Source organism: Podarcis erhardii, assembly GCF_964252035.2.
Source record: "Podarcis erhardii genome assembly, chromosome: 13".
Classification (NCBI taxonomy): Eukaryota; Metazoa; Chordata; class Lepidosauria; order Squamata; family Lacertidae; genus Podarcis; species Podarcis erhardii.
Genome location: NC_138502.1, coordinates 2,152,659 through 2,169,425, shown reverse-complemented (window position 1 = coordinate 2,169,425; position 16,767 = coordinate 2,152,659). Strand labels below are relative to the sequence as shown.

At 48.4% G+C, this 16,767-nt stretch overlaps 1 protein-coding gene across 2 annotated transcripts in view; it reads left to right on the top strand.

The window, feature by feature from the left end:
• Nucleotides 1-16,767, top strand: part of NLGN2 (neuroligin 2) — a 75,478-nt gene that overhangs the window by 39,169 nt on the left and 19,542 nt on the right. The window contains exons 3-4 of one of the 2 annotated variants that reach the window (XM_081835677.1): nucleotides 1,643-1,699; nucleotides 11,310-11,459. In XM_081835677.1, coding sequence (XP_081691803.1) covers nucleotides 1,643-1,699; nucleotides 11,310-11,459 — 207 coding nt within the window. The remainder of the gene's footprint in view (nucleotides 1-1,642; nucleotides 1,700-11,309; nucleotides 11,460-16,767) is intronic. The other variant, XM_081835678.1, reaches the window with a different exon arrangement.

The window sequence follows — 16,767 nt, the reverse complement described above, 5'->3', positions numbered from 1 at the left end:
GTCCCTGAGAAATGATGTCACACACCGGTTAAAGGCCATAAGAACCAAAAACGACAACCATGACCCAGGAAGCGGGTTAGTGACTCGATCCTGACTTTGGAATCAGCACCCTTGGGAGAAAAAGTCTCCAAAAAGCATATTTATTTCATTTTATTTAAAAGCGCTTAGCATTTTTTAGCATTTCTAAGCGGTTACACGAGGAGATGTATCCGTTTATTAAATTTCCTCACAGTCGTACCTGGGAAGCCGAACAGAATCTGTTCCGGGAGTCCATTCGGGTTCCGAAACGTTTGGGAACCAAAGCGCGGCTTCCAATTGGCTGCAGGAAGCAGCTCCTGCAGCCAATCGGAATCCCCATCGGATGTTCGGCTTCTGAAAGGACGTTCAGAAACCGGAACGCTCACTCCCAGGTTTCGATCATTTGGGAGCCGATTTGTTCTGGAGCCAAGGCATTTGAGATCCAATTTATGACAGCATCCGAGGATCACAAAGGCATTTTGCAAAATAAAAATGCACAATATAATAACCAGTGCTTTTTTTCTGGAGGTATGCAAAGCCCACATTTTGTGAATCTTTGTAGAATCATACTTCGGGTTACAGACTGCCAAAACCCGGAAGTACCGGAATGGGATACTTCCAGGTTTCGGCGGTCGAGCATGCGCGGAAGCGCTAAATCACGCTTTGCACATGCGCAGAAGCTCCGAATCGCAACATGCGCGGATCACGTTCGCAACCCAAGGGTCCCCTGTACTTTTGTCCATTTGCTGTGTTTCTGTCCCTCGATTTGAAGTACAAAATGGTGGTTTTTCTCGAGTCAAAACGAGAGTACCCCCCCAAGCATTTTCTTCAGGAAAAAAGCACAGATGATAACAAAACAGGACAGCTTTTGCAGGCACACAGGTTTCCTAAGACGCTGGTTTCCAATTTAAAGATCCGGCAAGTCCCTTGCGAAGAGAGGAATTTGGTGTGGCCCTTAAGTAAGTGAGCTTGTCTGCCCTCTCCCCGGCCGCTGTCCCAGGGGTGTTGAATGGTAATGAAATTTGGAAAGGGAGCCCCAAATATCCAACCCTCCTGCGATGCAGGAAAATCGCACCTTGCAGGGTCCCTTGCAGATGGTTGTAGACTTGAAAGGGACCAGCAGCGGTCATCTAGTCCAACCCGCTTCGATGCAGAAACTGCAAGCAAAAAATCCCTCTCTCCCAGGTAGTCTATATGGTTCTGTTATCCATTTCAGGATCCAACCCACCACACAACCACTCCTCCCAGCCCGGTTCGTCTCTAACCTACCTTTAATTTCACAGCATCCGGTTTCTCTATAATTCTGTGTCATATATATAAATCTATTATATATATATATATATATATATGCTTTTTTCGGTGGGGGGGGGAAGGAAAAATAAAAATATCCCAGCAACATCAGCAACACACACACACAAACCCAGGAGAGAAAAAAAAACCTTTAAAAAACGAAAATTGTTTGTATTTTGCTAAAAGAAAGAAAAGAAATATTGCTTTTTTCCCTTTTTGCTGAAGCAGACGAAAAACAAAACGCAAAAACCGATCTCTTTTTTTTCTTGATCTTTCTCTCTCTTTTTACCCCCTTGTCCCATTTTTCTTTTTTCTTCTTTTTTCTTGCTCTTAGGTCCGCTCACGAAAAAGCGTGAGGAGGTGTCAACTAACAATCCCTCTCCAGACGAAGGTATTTTTCCTGCATGTTTCACAAATCTTGCTTTTTTAAAAAACAAACAAAAACAAAGCAGAAACAGAAACAAAATATTTTCCTTTTTTTTTTTGGTTTTGGTTTTTTGGTTTTTTACTTCTTCTTCTTTTTAAATATATATATATATTGATTAAAAAAGAAAAGAAAAGAAACCAGAACAAATAATACATAAACTTTTGGAAAAAAAGCAACCCTTCCCCCCCCTTTTTTCCTTTTTTTGGGAAAGCACCCCCCCTTTCTTGTTTTCCAAAATCATCACAATTTTCGCTTCCTTCTTTCTTTACCTTTTCCTCTCTTTTTTTCTCCTCCTTTTTTTTGGAAGGGAAACAAACAATAATAATAATTACAATACTGTCCCCCCCCCCAATCCATTTAGGGCCAGATGATTTACTGAGATTTAGAAGAACTTTTATTGCAAAGGGAAGAATTTCATTTGGGATTTGGGTGTGTGCTTGTATTTGTGGGTGTGGGGCTGGTGTCCACACCAAAGCAAACCAAGCTTTGGGCCTGTTTCCCATAATCCTCCTCGCTCACAAATTCCAAAATAAAGTGGCTTTCTTTTTGGTGGAGAAAAGCCCACGGGGGGTATTTTCTGAACTTGGCAACTTTTAATTCATTGTGAGAGAGGAACGGGGTTCGTGGGACGGGACTCTGGTGTTGTTCTCTGGTTCCCATTGTTTTCCTGCCTTTTCGAACTTAAAAAAATATATCTATTTGGGTTGTTTTTTCCCCCAATCAGGGTGTCCCTTAAACAAACCATCACCACCCCTTAAAAGTCCCCAGTTGTGAAAGGGGGAAGATTTCTTGTCACTCCCAAGCAGGTGGTGACCCAATTTCCCTTGTGCCCATTTTACAGAAAAGTTGCTTTGTTTTCTTGGTCAGCAGCCGAGAACGGCTTTCGTCAACCAGATGTCGACGTACTACAACTCCCATCAGCCTCAGCCGGCGTGGCCCAATGGCCAGGGGGATGATGGGAGTTGGAGTCCAACGAGACCTGGCTCCCCTTCTGCCGCTTTGCACCAGGGCGACGTGGGAATTGTAGTTCAGGGATGGCAAGAAAGGAACTAGAGAGTGAAGGAATTGTAGGTGCTTTGACTGTTTAGTTAACAGGATACGCCCGCAGCTTCTCGTAAGAAATGTTACCTAATTGGGAGAAACGCAGGAAAAAACACACGCCTTGTGCCATTTTTGCCCATCTAAGCCAGTGTTACCCGTTCTGGCTGGCAGCATCTCTCTGGGTCCCTGGCTGTTCCTTTTAAAACGGAGACTCTGTCGGGGTTTGAACCCGCAACCGTCTGCATGCAAAGTGCTCTGCCCCCCTTGAGCAAAGGGGGCCAACCCCCAAAGCTAACCGATAAATACTTTTATGTGATAATTTCACCGATTTAGGGTGCAATGATGCGCCCGTTTAAAGACCAAAATAAGTTAAGAATTATTTCCCTTTTTTGCCTCACTCAGCACTGGCCTTACTGTTTTCCATCGACTTTTGCCCCAAAACAATCAGACGGTTGTGTTTCGGGTGTCCCTGCGGAATTCTATCTCTCACTGATATGGCCATGCAGGGAATTTTCGTGAAATTTTCGGAGGAGAAAGGGGGAAGTCTCGCTGAAAAGTAGGCCTCAAATATCTTCCCTATCTCCCCCCCCCTTTTTTTTTTTGCAACCACAGCCCTTTATTTCGCCAGGACTGGAACGGCGCTGCTGAGAGTTCTAATTTGAGGAAAGAAAATGCAGGAAAGGGTTTGGGGGTTTGCGTTGTTTTTTAAAGGGTCCTGCAGCAAATTATTACGCAGAAGGAGCAGCAACTTGGTGGACTGGACTATTTTGGGTTTATTAGATGGAGCGGAGAAATTGGACTCGTGGGTCCTGGTGTACGCGGAGGGTTATTTCGTACCAACAAGAGTCCAAACTGCAACTCTCCCCCGGGTATTTTAATCCCATGTAGGAAAAGAAAAATGAGCCAAAACGGTGGGAAATCCTCTGCTGTTAGCAAAATTTGCACACTGGTTGTGGTTCCAGCCTCTCTTTGCAAGGTTATGCAGACCGTGTTTGCTCGTAAATGAGCTACTGGATACCCTTAGTCCTAATTTGCCCAGTCCTCTTTTAAGGCCATTCAAGTTGGTGGCCACCCTGTGGCAGAGAGTTCCACAGGTTAACTGCGCTGCAGGAAGAAAGGCTATCTTTTATCTGTCCTGAAACTTCCAGTGTTCAACTTCATTTAATGTACTTTTAATCTCTTGTTGGAAGCCGCCCAGAATAAGAAATTATTATTATTATTATTATTATTATTATTATTATTATTATTATTATTATTTGCCCTACTGCCACGAGAGAGGGAGGAAAAGATTTTCCTTGGGCCATGCGTACTTGACTTCTATCATGTCGCCTCTTAATCGTCTTTTCTCTACATGAAAAAGCATCGCAAACTGTTCTGCAACTTTTAAACTGACCACAGTTTCCCATTTCGTCCAGATCTCCGGAACTGTGGTTTCTGTAAACTGTGGTTTCAGAACAAGCCAGAACAATTTGATTGCGGTTCGTTTTAACAAACCACGGTGTTTCCAGGAAACCGCAGTTTGGATGTAATGGAGACGACGACTGCGGTTAGTTTAAGAGCAGAAATTGACACTTCTGATCTCCCAGAACCTGAGGCTCGTGAATGCAGAACCATTTGTGTGTGGTTTTTATTGTTATAAAAACTATACAAGCGGAAGCCGAGGAAAGAAGACAAAGCACAAAGAGAAACGTCTTGTTTCGCACCCAGTGCCACATTCACTGACGGTGGCAGAATGAGGAGGTGGAACAGTTTCATTTTACTTATTTAAAATGTATACACTGCTTGATTGTAAAAAATAAATAAATCCTAAAAACAAGTTTACAAGGAGAAGAAAACAATAAATTTGCCAGTAAGAACAGTAAAAAGCGACTCTTTAAAACAAACAAAAATCAGCAATAAAGTAAAATCAGAGTAAAACGTACGTCGACGTTCTACATGTCTGTGCGGGCTTGTCTGAACAAAACTAAATTTTTTTTAGCTGGCCCCGAAAAGAGCCCAGAGGCTAGGTGCTGCCACACAAATAGATCAACAAGGGTTTACCTGGGGTGTAGAATGGGCAGCACTGCTTTAGACTGAAATAATAGGGTCACGTTTTTACAATCTTCTAAAAGATGGGGGAGGGACGGGGGTGGCGCTGTGGGTGGCGCTACTCTCTCGGGACAAGCCCGCGGATCCTGCCTCTCTGCCCTGACGTTGTCCCTCTTCTTCTGCCTGCCCGCAATTCAAAGCGCAGCCTTCTCTCTTGACTCTCTTGGAAATTCCTGTGGCAGGCAGTTCCGGAGGTTAACGCCCGTTCGTGCAGAGAACAATAACGGAAAAGGAAAGAGGAGGCTCCTGGTGTTTGGGCCGACCCAAAGGTGGGTGAAGGCGACGCGGGTGGCGCTGTGGGTTAAACCACAGAGCCTAGGACTTGCCGATCAGAAGGTCGGCGGTTTGAATCCCTGCGATGGGGTGAGCTCCCGGTGCTCAGTCCCTGCTTCTGCCAACCTAGCAGTTCAAAAGCACATCAAAGTGCAAGTAGATAAATAGGTACCGCTCTGGCGGGAAGGTAAACGGCGTTTCCATGCGCTGCTCTGGTTCACCACAAGCGGCTTAGTCATGCTGGCCACTTGACCCGGAAGCTGTACGCCGGCTCCCTCGGCCAATAAAGCGAGATGAGCGCCGCAACCCCAGAGTCGGCCACGACTGGACCTAATGGTCAGGGGTCCCTTTACCTTTACCTTTCCTAGATGGGGGGAGGGGCATATCTAAAAAGATCCCTGCAAGTAGAAATCTAGCAGAGCAAGGCAGACACCGGTTATCTAAAAAAGACTCCCTGCAAGTAGAAATCTAGCAGAGCAAGGCAGACACTGGTTATCTAAAAAGACACCCTGCAAGTAGAAATCTAGCAGAGCAAGGCAGACGCCGGTTATCTAAAAAAGACCCCCTGCAAGTAGAAATCTAGCAGAGCAAGGCAGACGCCGGTTATCTAAAAAAGACTCTCTGCAAGTAGAAATCTAGCAGAGCAGGGAAGAACCTGGTTATCTAAAAATAATCCCTGCATGGGGATACCATGAAACAGTGCCTGCTCAGGATTTTACCGATTCCATTCTACTAAATTGGTAGAGTTTGGTGGAGGTAAGGCAGGGAAAGAATTCGGGGTTCACCGTATACTTAAGAACTCCTTTCTTGTCCCATCCCGTGGCCCGCTCTCCAGCACAGGGAAAAGGAGAATTTACTCCTCTGGAAAGCAGAGGAGAGAATCCCAAGCTATTGAATTAGTCATAGAAATAAAGAGTGGGGACACCAGAGGTCATCCAGACCAACTCCGTGCAATGCAGGAACTGCGGCTGTTTTGTGAGCTAGTCCCGTTTTAGTGAGCTAAGATTGCGAGCTGCATTGTTCAGCCGAAGAGTACGGATTTAGAAAATCACGTTCTGAAGACAAGGCACACCCTTCGGAACACTTCCTGCGTGTGTTCCTGAGCACGTGAAGAGCATTTTCTTTCTTTCTCTCTCCCGTACCAATGCGGCCATATTCTGGCAGTACAGGACAGGTGTTTATTTCAAGTATCCATTTCTGCATATGTTTCCCTTATAAAGGAAACTGCTCCAGATTGCTTATTATTTCAAACAAAACAGCAACGACGTTTCAGAGGTGTAGGTTAAAACCGATAACTGAAACGAAAAATGCAACTTAAAACCGGCGAAACAGCGGCGTAAAAGCAAACGAAATTAGGAAATCAGGAAAGTGAAGGCTGGGGCATGGTCTCGTGGGTCGAGGAAAACCTGGGCACATAATAAAAATAATAACAACACATCTTTCTTTCTTTATCCTTTTTATTTCTTGAATTTATAGCCGGCCGTTCCTCCCTGAGGGTCCCGGGCCTACAAACGGAGAGATGCAATTGAAAAGCAAAATGCAAAAGCCTTGTAAAACAGGTGGAAACCTTCTAAAAACAATTGCATCTAAAAGCAATTACAAGCTAGAATCTGCCCCCAAAGCAATTCCAACGAAAAATAACGCTTCTTGTCCAAAGATTTGGGGGGCGCCTGGGACCGTATTTGGCAGCCAGTGCATGTCTGAAGCGAATGGCGTTTGCTGGTTCAGGTTGGGACAGAGCGAAGGACGACCCAGAGATCTGGGCCATATCCCACCTGAGGAAAAAGGTCTTCAAAATCAAAAATCCCTGGGCTATTAATTTTTTCCCTTTTAGGGCAGCTGACACGGCGTTCGTTTAAAACAACGCCACAAAGTCCAAGAGAATACAGCGGAGGATTCAGCGTGAAACGGGTCTAAAATCAGAGCGGAGGGCTGTTTAAATGCCTTGAAGGGAGATGATAGAATTGTAGAGTCGGGAAAGGGTGCGCCGGGGTCATCTAGCCTGACCCCCCGCTTATTTACCTATTGTTCGTTTCGTCTGGCGAAACAATGGTGAGGAGAAGGAAAAGGTCTCAGAGCGGCTTACGGGAAGTTTAAAGCGATAAGAGGATGGGTAAAAGCAGCTTTTTTAAAAAAGGTTTAGGAATAATGGACAATAAGCTAAAAAACACACAGATTAAAACACCCGTCAGCGGCCTATGTGTCTTAAACAGGTTTGCCTAAACTAAAATGTTCAAAACAGGCACCCCAAAAAGTGTGGAGCCGGACATCAAGTTGCAGGGAGTTCCAAAGTTATTAAATTTGCACCCCGATATATATATATATATATATATATATATATATATATATATATATATATATATATATATATATATAAATAGCATATCTGTTGGGGAAGACTTCTCACAGTGACCAGCCAAATGCCCCAAGGGAAAGCCTACAAGCAGGATTCGAACACAGGATCTGAGCCTCGTTCCACCTGCTGTTTCCTACTGGTGGTAGAATACAGCCATTGCAATTATTATTATTATTATTATTATTATTATTATTATTATGTATTGCTCTTCATCCGAAGATGTCAGGGCAGTTCACAAGATTAAAATACAGCATAAAAGCACAAATAAAGAGTTAAAACAATAGCCCCCCTCTCCCACATTTAAAAGTCTGTGGAATATTAAAAAGACACAGACTGGCTCGGAGAGGAACATTTTCTCCTAAAGATGTCAAATGATGGCGCCTGGCTGTCCAAAGCCGTCTCCTCTTCCACAAATTGGTCCAGTCCTCTTTTAAAGCCATCTAGGCTGGCTTCCTGTGGCAGGGAGTTCCATAGTTGAACAACGTTAAACGAAGCATGAAAAAGGTCTTTTTTAAAAATCTTCCAACATTCACGAGTTCCAGTGTTGCCAGAGAGGGAGGGAAACTCTTTCTCGGTCTCTATGCAAGGCCTAATTTCACGGAGTTTGGCCTTTCTTCTGAAACCAGAAATTCCCAAACGTCGCAACCACTCCCCGTCCCCTCGATAATTTGGGATGGCCTTTTCTGAACCCTTTTGCAGCTCTGGTTTGTGGGTTGCCAACGGCAATCCGTACACCGAGCAAAAAGAACATATTCGGCAACGTATTTATCTCCCCGCTTTGGAGCCCCCTCCCCTCCTGCAAAACATCTGGCAAACAGCTGGAGCACCCAGAATTTCTCCTCCAAACACTCACAGCAGGGCGAGAGCTCACTGCAGCAATCCTCAACCGGGTGCCCTCCAGATCCTTCAAACAGCAGCGCCTGTTGGCACCGCCCGCTGTGCTTTGAACTACAACTCCCATCATCCCCTGGCTGGGGTTGATGGCAGCTCCAGTCCAAAATATCTGGAAGGGTCTGGTTTGCAGTATTGAAACGACTCAAGGGCCACCCAGTGGTTTTCACGGACCTGCCAATCTTCACGCAACAAATAACCATCGAGTTGCATGGGAAATGCAGGGATCTTTGACCCAACCTGAGGCTCGAACTCACGACCTTGAGATTAAGCGTCCCGTGCTGTAATTAACCAGCGGAACTCCCTGCCACCAGATGAATTGTCCCACAAATGGAATACACCTTCAAATAAGGATTGGAGAAATTTGTGGAGGAGAAAGAGGAATATCTGTGGCTCCAAGCCAGGATGGCTGTGCGTTGACATCCACGGTCAACGGCAGCAACGCTCCTGGATCCCAGCTGCCGGAAACCGCAGGAGGGAAGAGCGGGTCTTGCGTTCGAATCCTGCTTGTTGGCTTTCCCACAGGTTGGCCGCTGTGAGAACAGGATAGGCCGTCGGCCTGATCCTGGTATTTCTAAACGTTGACTGGAGTGGGTGGGAGCTGGAGTCCCAGCAGCAGTGCGGTGTAGCGGTTAGAGTGCTGGGTTAATAATAATTTAATAATAATAATAATAATTTATTATTTATACCCTGCCCATCTGGCTGGGCTTCCCCAGCCACTCCGGGCGGCTTCCAACAAAATATTAAAATACCATAATTCATCAAACATTAAAAGGGCTGCCTTCAGATGTCTTCTAAAAGTCAGATAGTTATTTATTTCCTTGACATGTGAAGGGAGGGCGTTCCACAGGCGGGCGCCACCACCGAAAAGGCCCTCTGCCTGGTTCCCTGTAACCTCACTTCTCGCAGGGAGGGAACCGCCAGAAGGCCCTCGGAGCTGGACCTCAGTGTCCAGGCTGAACGATGGGGGTGGAGACGCTCCTTCAGGTCTACTGGGCCTTTGAGGCCGTTTAGGGCTTTAAAGATCAGCACCAACACTTTGAATTGTGCTGGGAAATGTACTGGGAGACAATGTAGGTCTTTCAGGATTGGTGTTATGTGGTCTTTGCGGCCACTCCCAATCACCAGTCTAGCTGCCGCATTCTGGATTAGTTGTAGTTTCCGGGTCACCTTCAAAGGTAGCCCCACGTAGAGTGCATTGCAGTAGTCCAAGCGGGAGATAACCAGAGCATGCACCACTCTGGAGAGACAGTCTGCGGGCAGGGAGGGTCTCATCCTGCGTACCAGATGGAGCTGACAGACAGCTGCCCTGGACACAGAACTGACCTGTGTCTCCACGGACAGCGGTGAGTCCAGAATGACTCCCAGGCTGCGCACCTGGTCCTTCAGGGGCACAGTTGCCCCATTCAGGACCAGAGAGTCCTCCACACCTGCCCGCCTCCCGTACTTCTGTCTTGTCAGGATTCAACCTCAATCTGTTAGCCGCCATCCATCCTCCAACCGCCTCCAGACACTCACACAGGACCTTCACTGCCTTCACTGGTTCTGATTTGAAAGAGAGGTAGAGCTGGGTATCATCCGCATACTGATGGACGCCCAGCCCAATGCGAGGGGGACCAGGTTGCCCAAAGTCAAACACATGTGTGTGGGGTGGTGGTTGGTTTTTTGGGGGGGATTCTATGAATCACGATCCCCTTTCCTTGGGCCCCACCCTCTTCCCCATCTGTTCCCCTCAGGAAAGGCGGGTGGTGGGGGGAGGGGCCGGGTGGAAACCGCTAATTAAGACCTTGGTGCGTCTAATTAACGCTCTCCCCTTGCAGCGAATTAATTAGGCTCCAGGTTGCCATGGAAATGGATGTGACCTAGAAACGCAGGACGGGGCTTGAGGAGAGGGGCTGCCCTTTTTCCACGTCTCCCCCCCCCCCCAGGGAGGCATGGTTCGGGGGCACAGCGGGTCACAGCCCCCCAAGCCCTTTCACCTTATCCCAGTGGCCAAAGTTGGGCTGAGGTGTTGCGGGGGACGGAAAGAGGGACATAAAACACCACAAAAATCCAAAAATGAGCACCCCTCCATTGGCTAAGCTTCAACCATCGTCCTTTCATTCATCTCTGGCCTGGGACCCAGCTCACCTGCGGACCCCAAACACACCTGTCCCACCAGTTCCCTGGTCATCGGCTTGTGGGATTTGGGCTTGGGGTCTGACCAGGATTCTGGATCTCATTGCAGAACCCTACTGATCCGCTGGGGTTCCCAGCCAAAGCCGCATTCGCACCCTGTCTTTAAAGCGCGGTCAACAGTGATGGCTTCCCAGAGAATTCTGGGAGTTGTAGTTCTTCCCCTTGCAGGTCTGCATTTCCCAGAGTTCCCTGGGAAGGGATATGGAGTGTCAAAATTGGCTTCCCTCAAGGAATCCTGGGAGTTGTGGTTCGGTTAAGGGTGGTGGGCGTCGTGAGGTGACCCCCCCCCTCTGAGCTACAGTTCCCAAAGTGGCTTAACAAATCCACTCCTATTTTCAAGGGATGGAGGACAGTAGCTGTGTGAGGGGAATAGGGGTCTCCTCGGGGTGCTCAGCACCCTTAACCCGTCACGCAACTTGACTCCCAAAGGCCCAACAATTTCAGGGGTCCCGTGAGCGCCTGGTTTCGATAACTCACGCTGCCCGTTCCCCCCTGTTCCCATCCCTCTCACCTCCCAGCTCTCCTCAGCTACCGATTCTTGCTCCGTATTCATGGACTCTCAGAACGGCAGAGTCGGAAGTGGGTCCCCCAAAGGTCATCCATCCCAACCCCCTGCCATTCGTGGAACAGCAGCGCGCAGAGTGGAGCTGGCGTGTCTGCCGCATGCTAGGGGAGAACGGCGAGAGGCCGTCGTGGAGGGAACGGTCCCAGCCTCACGGCACCCATCTCTCCCTTCTCGCCCCGCAGATATCCGGGACAGCGGCAAGAAACCGGTGATGCTGTTTATCCACGGCGGATCCTATATGGAGGGGACCGGGAACATGTTCGACGGCAGCGTCCTGGCCGCTTACGGGAACGTCATAGTCGTCACCATGAATTACCGGCTCGGCGTGCTGGGTACGGGGGCTTCGCTGGGGAGGGCTGGGGGAACGGAGCCCAAAATCTTGACTTCTATCTATCTATCTATCTATCTATCTATCTATCTATCTATCATCTATCTATCTATCTCTCTATCTCTCTATCTCTCTATCTCTCTATCTCTCTATCTCTCTATCTCTATCTCTCTCTCTTTCTCTCTTTCTCTCTTTCTCTCTTTCTCTTCCTCTCTCGTTTCCCCTAACATAGTTGCTCTCCGCAATCGCAGGTTTCGTTTTCCTCTGCCGTTCTCGCGTTGCATGTGTGCCACCGGCTCGAAGCGTTCATTTTGCCTCAATTCGGATCGAGACTGGTTTGGCGGGGAGGGCAGGAACGGACGCCTAAAAATGCAGCCCTTTCTAAGAAACGGCCGGATAGTTAAAAACAAATTGTGTCCGACAACTCGTGTACAGTGCGATGCAGATTTCAGTCGATCGTCACATTATAACTTTTCTAAAGTTTTAAAGTGTTGTTGTTGTGGGCAATTTCCGTGCTGGTAATTTTGTCATTTTCTCTCTTCTTCTTCTTTTGTAAACTGGTTTGAGCTTGTTGCTTTTAACAAGCAAGCAGTGTATAATCTTTAACTGAAATCAAATGAAATAAATACAGCAGGCCGGGCTCAGAGGCGGTGGGGAGATGTGTGGGAAAGCCTTTGGGCGTCTTGGTTTCTGCCTCTCTTGCGACGGACGTAGTTTGAAAAATCGGAGAAATGAAAACTGGTGTTGCGTTCTGGAAGTCGTGCACGGCGAGAGAAAAATCTGGCCTCCTGTTCTGATCTCGGAACAGTTCTGTACACAGTTCCGAGTGCGGCCAATCTGTTCCCTGCCCATGTGCCAAAAAGTATAGCAAGGTGTTTTGTTAAAACATATTTGTTTCTGCTCCGAATTGACCCTCATGGATAGCCAAGCCGTGATGCACCTTTGCCCTGGACTTAAAATCGCTGTGACAGCTCAGTTGGTAGAATCTTGATCCCAGGGTTGTGGGTTCGAATCCCATGTTGGGCTAAAGATTCCTGCATTGCAGGGGGTTGGAATGGATGGCCCTCGGGGTCCCTTCCAACTTGGAAATTCCGTGATTCTGCTTGTACGTTCGGATGAGCGTTATGTGCACAGGAGAGCCGTTAGGGACATAGGAAGCTGCCGAATCAGACCTTTGAGGTCCATCGACCTCAATATTGTTCACACTGGCTGGCAGCAGCGACCCTCCAGGGTTTGCGGCAGGTGATATTCTGAGGACCTGGACCTGGGACCTTCTGGATGCAAGGCAGCGCTACTCCCTGAGCTATGCCCAAATTCCCTTAAAATAACGCAAGATTCTAGTCTTCTTTGCTCTGAAGGAATGGCTGCAATAAATAGGAATGTAGCAAGCTGGAGTGTTACTGGACGGGGGAACATATTGTGCTCCTTCTGGGGTAGTTTGTCCAACTTTTGGCCCCACGCCTGCACTCGGCTCTCACTTGTGGCTCCTAGAAGCTGTCAGCGTGCGACAGGGGCCACACCCTGGGAACGGCTTCGACTGGACGGCTGAACCAGGCGAGGGGAGCCGATGGGTCTCAAACCCTCAGTGAGTTAGGGTCTTCCTCTGCCTGTGAGGACAGGCTCTGGCAGATGTAGCGGACGAGACTAGGAGTGGGTCCAATGGTCCTGAAAGACCCACATTGGCTCCCAGTACGTTTCTGAGCACAATTCAAAGTGTCGGTGCTGACCATGAAAGCCCTAAACGGCCTCAAAGGCCCAGTAGACCTGAAGGAGTGTCTCCACCCCCATCGTTCAGCCCGGACACTGAGGTCCAGCTCCGAGGGCCTTCTGGCAGTTCACTCCCTGCGAGAAATGAAGTTACAGGGAACCAGGCAGAGGGCCTTCTCAGTGGTGGCGCCCGCCCTGTGGAACGCCCTCCCAGCAGATGTCAAGGAAATAAACAACTATCTGACTTTTAGAAGACATCTGAAAGCAGCCCTGTTTAGGGACGTTTTTAATGTTTGATCTTTTATTGTGTTTTTAATATTGTGTTGGAAGCCGCCCAGAGTGGCTGGGGAAACCCAGCCAGATGGGCAGGGTATACAGTGGTACCTCGGGTTACATACGCTTCAGGTTACAGACTCCGCTAACCCAGAAATAGTGCTTCAGGTTAAGAACTTTGCTTCAGGATGAAAACAGAAACTGTGCTCCGGTGGAGCGGCAGCAGCGGGAGGCCCCATTAGCTAAAGTGGTGCTTCAGGTTAAGAACAGTTTCAGGTTAAGAACGGACCTCCGGAACGAATTAAGTTCTTAACCCGAGGTACCACTGTAGATAATAAAATGATGATGATGATGAAGGCAGTTTCTGCATTTGCTGTAGAGCAGCCTTTCTCAACTCATGGGTCCCCAGATGTTGTTGAACTACAACTCCCATCACCCCTAGCTAGCAAGGCCACAGATCAGGGGTGATGGGAGTTGTAGTCCAACAACATCTGGGGATCGCTGCTGTAGAAGGAAGTGAGGGGCAAACGGAGCTTGCCCATCTCAGAGAAGGAAAACTCTCATCCTCAAACTCCGCTGCCCTGCGGGACATCTTCGGGAGAAGAAAAGGCTCAGGAGGAAACACTATTTGTTGTTGTTGTTGTTTCGTCGTTTAGTCGTGTCCAACTCTTTGTGACCCCCTGGACCAGAGCACGCCAGGCACTCCTGTCTTCCACTGCCTCCCGCAGTTTGGTAACTTCGAGGACACTGTCCAACCATCTCGTCCTCCTTCGTCCCCTTCTCCTTGTGCCCTCCATCTTTCCCAACATCAGGGTCTTTTCCAGGGAGTCTTCTCTTCTCAGGAGGTGGCCAAAGTCTTGGAGCCTCAGCTTCAGGACCTGTCCTTCCAGTGAGCACTCAGGGCTGATTTCCTTCAGAATGGAGAGGTTTGATCTTCTTGCAGTCCATGGGACTCTCAAGAGTCTCCTCCAGCACCAGAATTCAAAAGCATCCATTGTTCGGCCATCAGCCTTCTTTATGGTCCAGCTCTCACTTCCATACATCACTACTGGGAAAACCAGAGCTTTAACTATACGGACCTACAAATCTGGAATGGCGTCCCTAAGGTGGTTGAACTGGTGCCAAGCATCTTACTCTGGTTTCATTTGGGCCACACCTGCGAGGATGAGAGGGGGGTCTTGTCGTCTGGGAAGCCCAGGACCTCCACACACACTGCCCAGTCTTGTGCCCCAAGGAAGAAGAAGAAGAAGAAGAGTTTGGATTTGATATCCCGCCTTTCACTCCCTTTAAGGAGTCTCAAAGCGGCTAACATTCTCCTTTCCCTTCCTCCCCCACAACAAACACTCTGTGAGGTGAGTGGGGCTGAGAGACTTCACAGAAGTGTGACTGGCCCAAGGTCACCCAGCAGCTGCATGTGGAGGAGCGGAGACGCGAACCCGGTTCCCCAGATTAGGAGACTACCGCTCTTAACCACTACACCACACTGGCTCCCAAGGAGGTCACTTTGGGGCTGCTGACGCAGCGGTTTGGCTTCACCCCGGAAGTGCACTCCATTGTCTCTCAAGACAGACTCTGGCTCCATCTAGCTCAGACCTGCCTGGAGAAGCCATGAGGGATTTGAACCCGGGACCAGGTGCCCTATTGACTCAGCTACGATGTCCCTGCAAAGGGGAAGATGCACACACAGGCATTGCGTAACATGGGAAGGGGGCCTCCCACCGCTCTCTGAGTGCTGGGGGTTGGGTGAGGTTCTCACCTGGAGCGTGGACCCCTCTTCTGAGGCTCAGCCTCGCCTGCCCGATCTGCGGTTCAAGCCCCGTCTCGGCCCCTTCCTCTCGCCTCCACTCCCCCTGCGGGTGTGAAATTTACCCAGGCGCAGTCGAAATTAATATTTCATTAAAAAGCTTTTAATAATTAACGGCGAGGCCTCGTTATCTCCAGCAAAAAAAGGGGGAAAAGCAGGCGCCCCCGGGATGGAGCGATGATTAATTTTAAAGGAGACGTGGCCATGCGGACGGGAGCGTTGAGCAGAGGCAGAAAGAAAGAAAGGCCTTTTCCGATTGATCGCTTTGCTGAGCTTCCCTTTGTGTTGTGCGTTGAATCGGGAACGGGAGGAAGTTAAGACCTAGGACCCTCGTACCTACGGGACCGCCTCTCCTGGTATGTCCCATGGAGGACCTTAAGGTCCACAAATGACAACACTTCGGTGGTCCCGAGCCTCAAGAAGGTTAGATTGGTCTCAACTAGGGCCAGGGCCTTTTCAGTACTGGCCCCGATGTGGTGGAACGCTCTGTCCCAAGAGACCAGGGCCCTGCGGGACTTGACATCTTTCCGCAGGACCTGCAAGACGGAGCTGTTCCTCCTGGCCTTTGGTTTGGACCCTTACGTTTCCCTCCCCTTATGGTTTTGATTTATCAGCTATTTTAAAATGAGACTGCATTTTAACCTGTATTTTAAATTGGTTTGTTTTCCTCCCTCTCTTTCCCCCCTATTATGTTTTTACTGTGATTTTATTTTATTGGTGTTAGCCGCCCTGAGCCTGGCTCTGGCCGGGGAGGATGGGGTATAAATAAATTATTATTATTATTATTATTATTATTATTATTATTATTATTAGGGTTTATTATTATTAGGGTCAGGAGCAGCCTCTCCTCTGCTGCAACCTGGTGCCTGCCAGATGTTGGGGGGTTTTTTGGCGGGGGGGAACCCGTTGGACGTGAAGCATGGAATCATAAAATCATAGAATTGGAAGGGACCCAGGGGTCATCTAGTCCAACCCCGCTGCGAAGTGGAGTCCATTACCTCCTGAAGGAATCCATTCCACATCCAGAGGGGGAGCCAGGATGGGCTGGAGGATGTTTAACAACTTGGGACCACTTTACCTGCAAAGTCGCTTTGCCAAACGCAGCTGCTTTGATTGGCAGAATTGGCACTGCTACTAATACGCCCAGGAACCTCACCAAAATGCTGGAGAGGGTGCACCTCCACAGGCACATACCTCCATATGTGGTGGGAGTGCCCCAAAATCCAACTATTCTGGACAACAGCCATACGAGAAATGTGTACAATAACTAAGCAAGTACAGTGGTGCGTCGCAAGACGAAATTAATCCGTTCTGTGAGTCTCTTCGTCTTGCGGTTTTTTCGTCTTGCGAAGCACGGCTATTAGTGGCTTAGCGGCTTAGCGGCTATTAACGGCTTAGCGGCTATTAACGGCTTAGCAGCTTTAAGAAAAAGGAAACAAACTCGCAAGAACTCACAAGACGTTTCGTCTTGCGAAGCAAGCCCACAGGGAAATTCGTCTTGCGGAACGACTCAAAAAACGGAAAACTC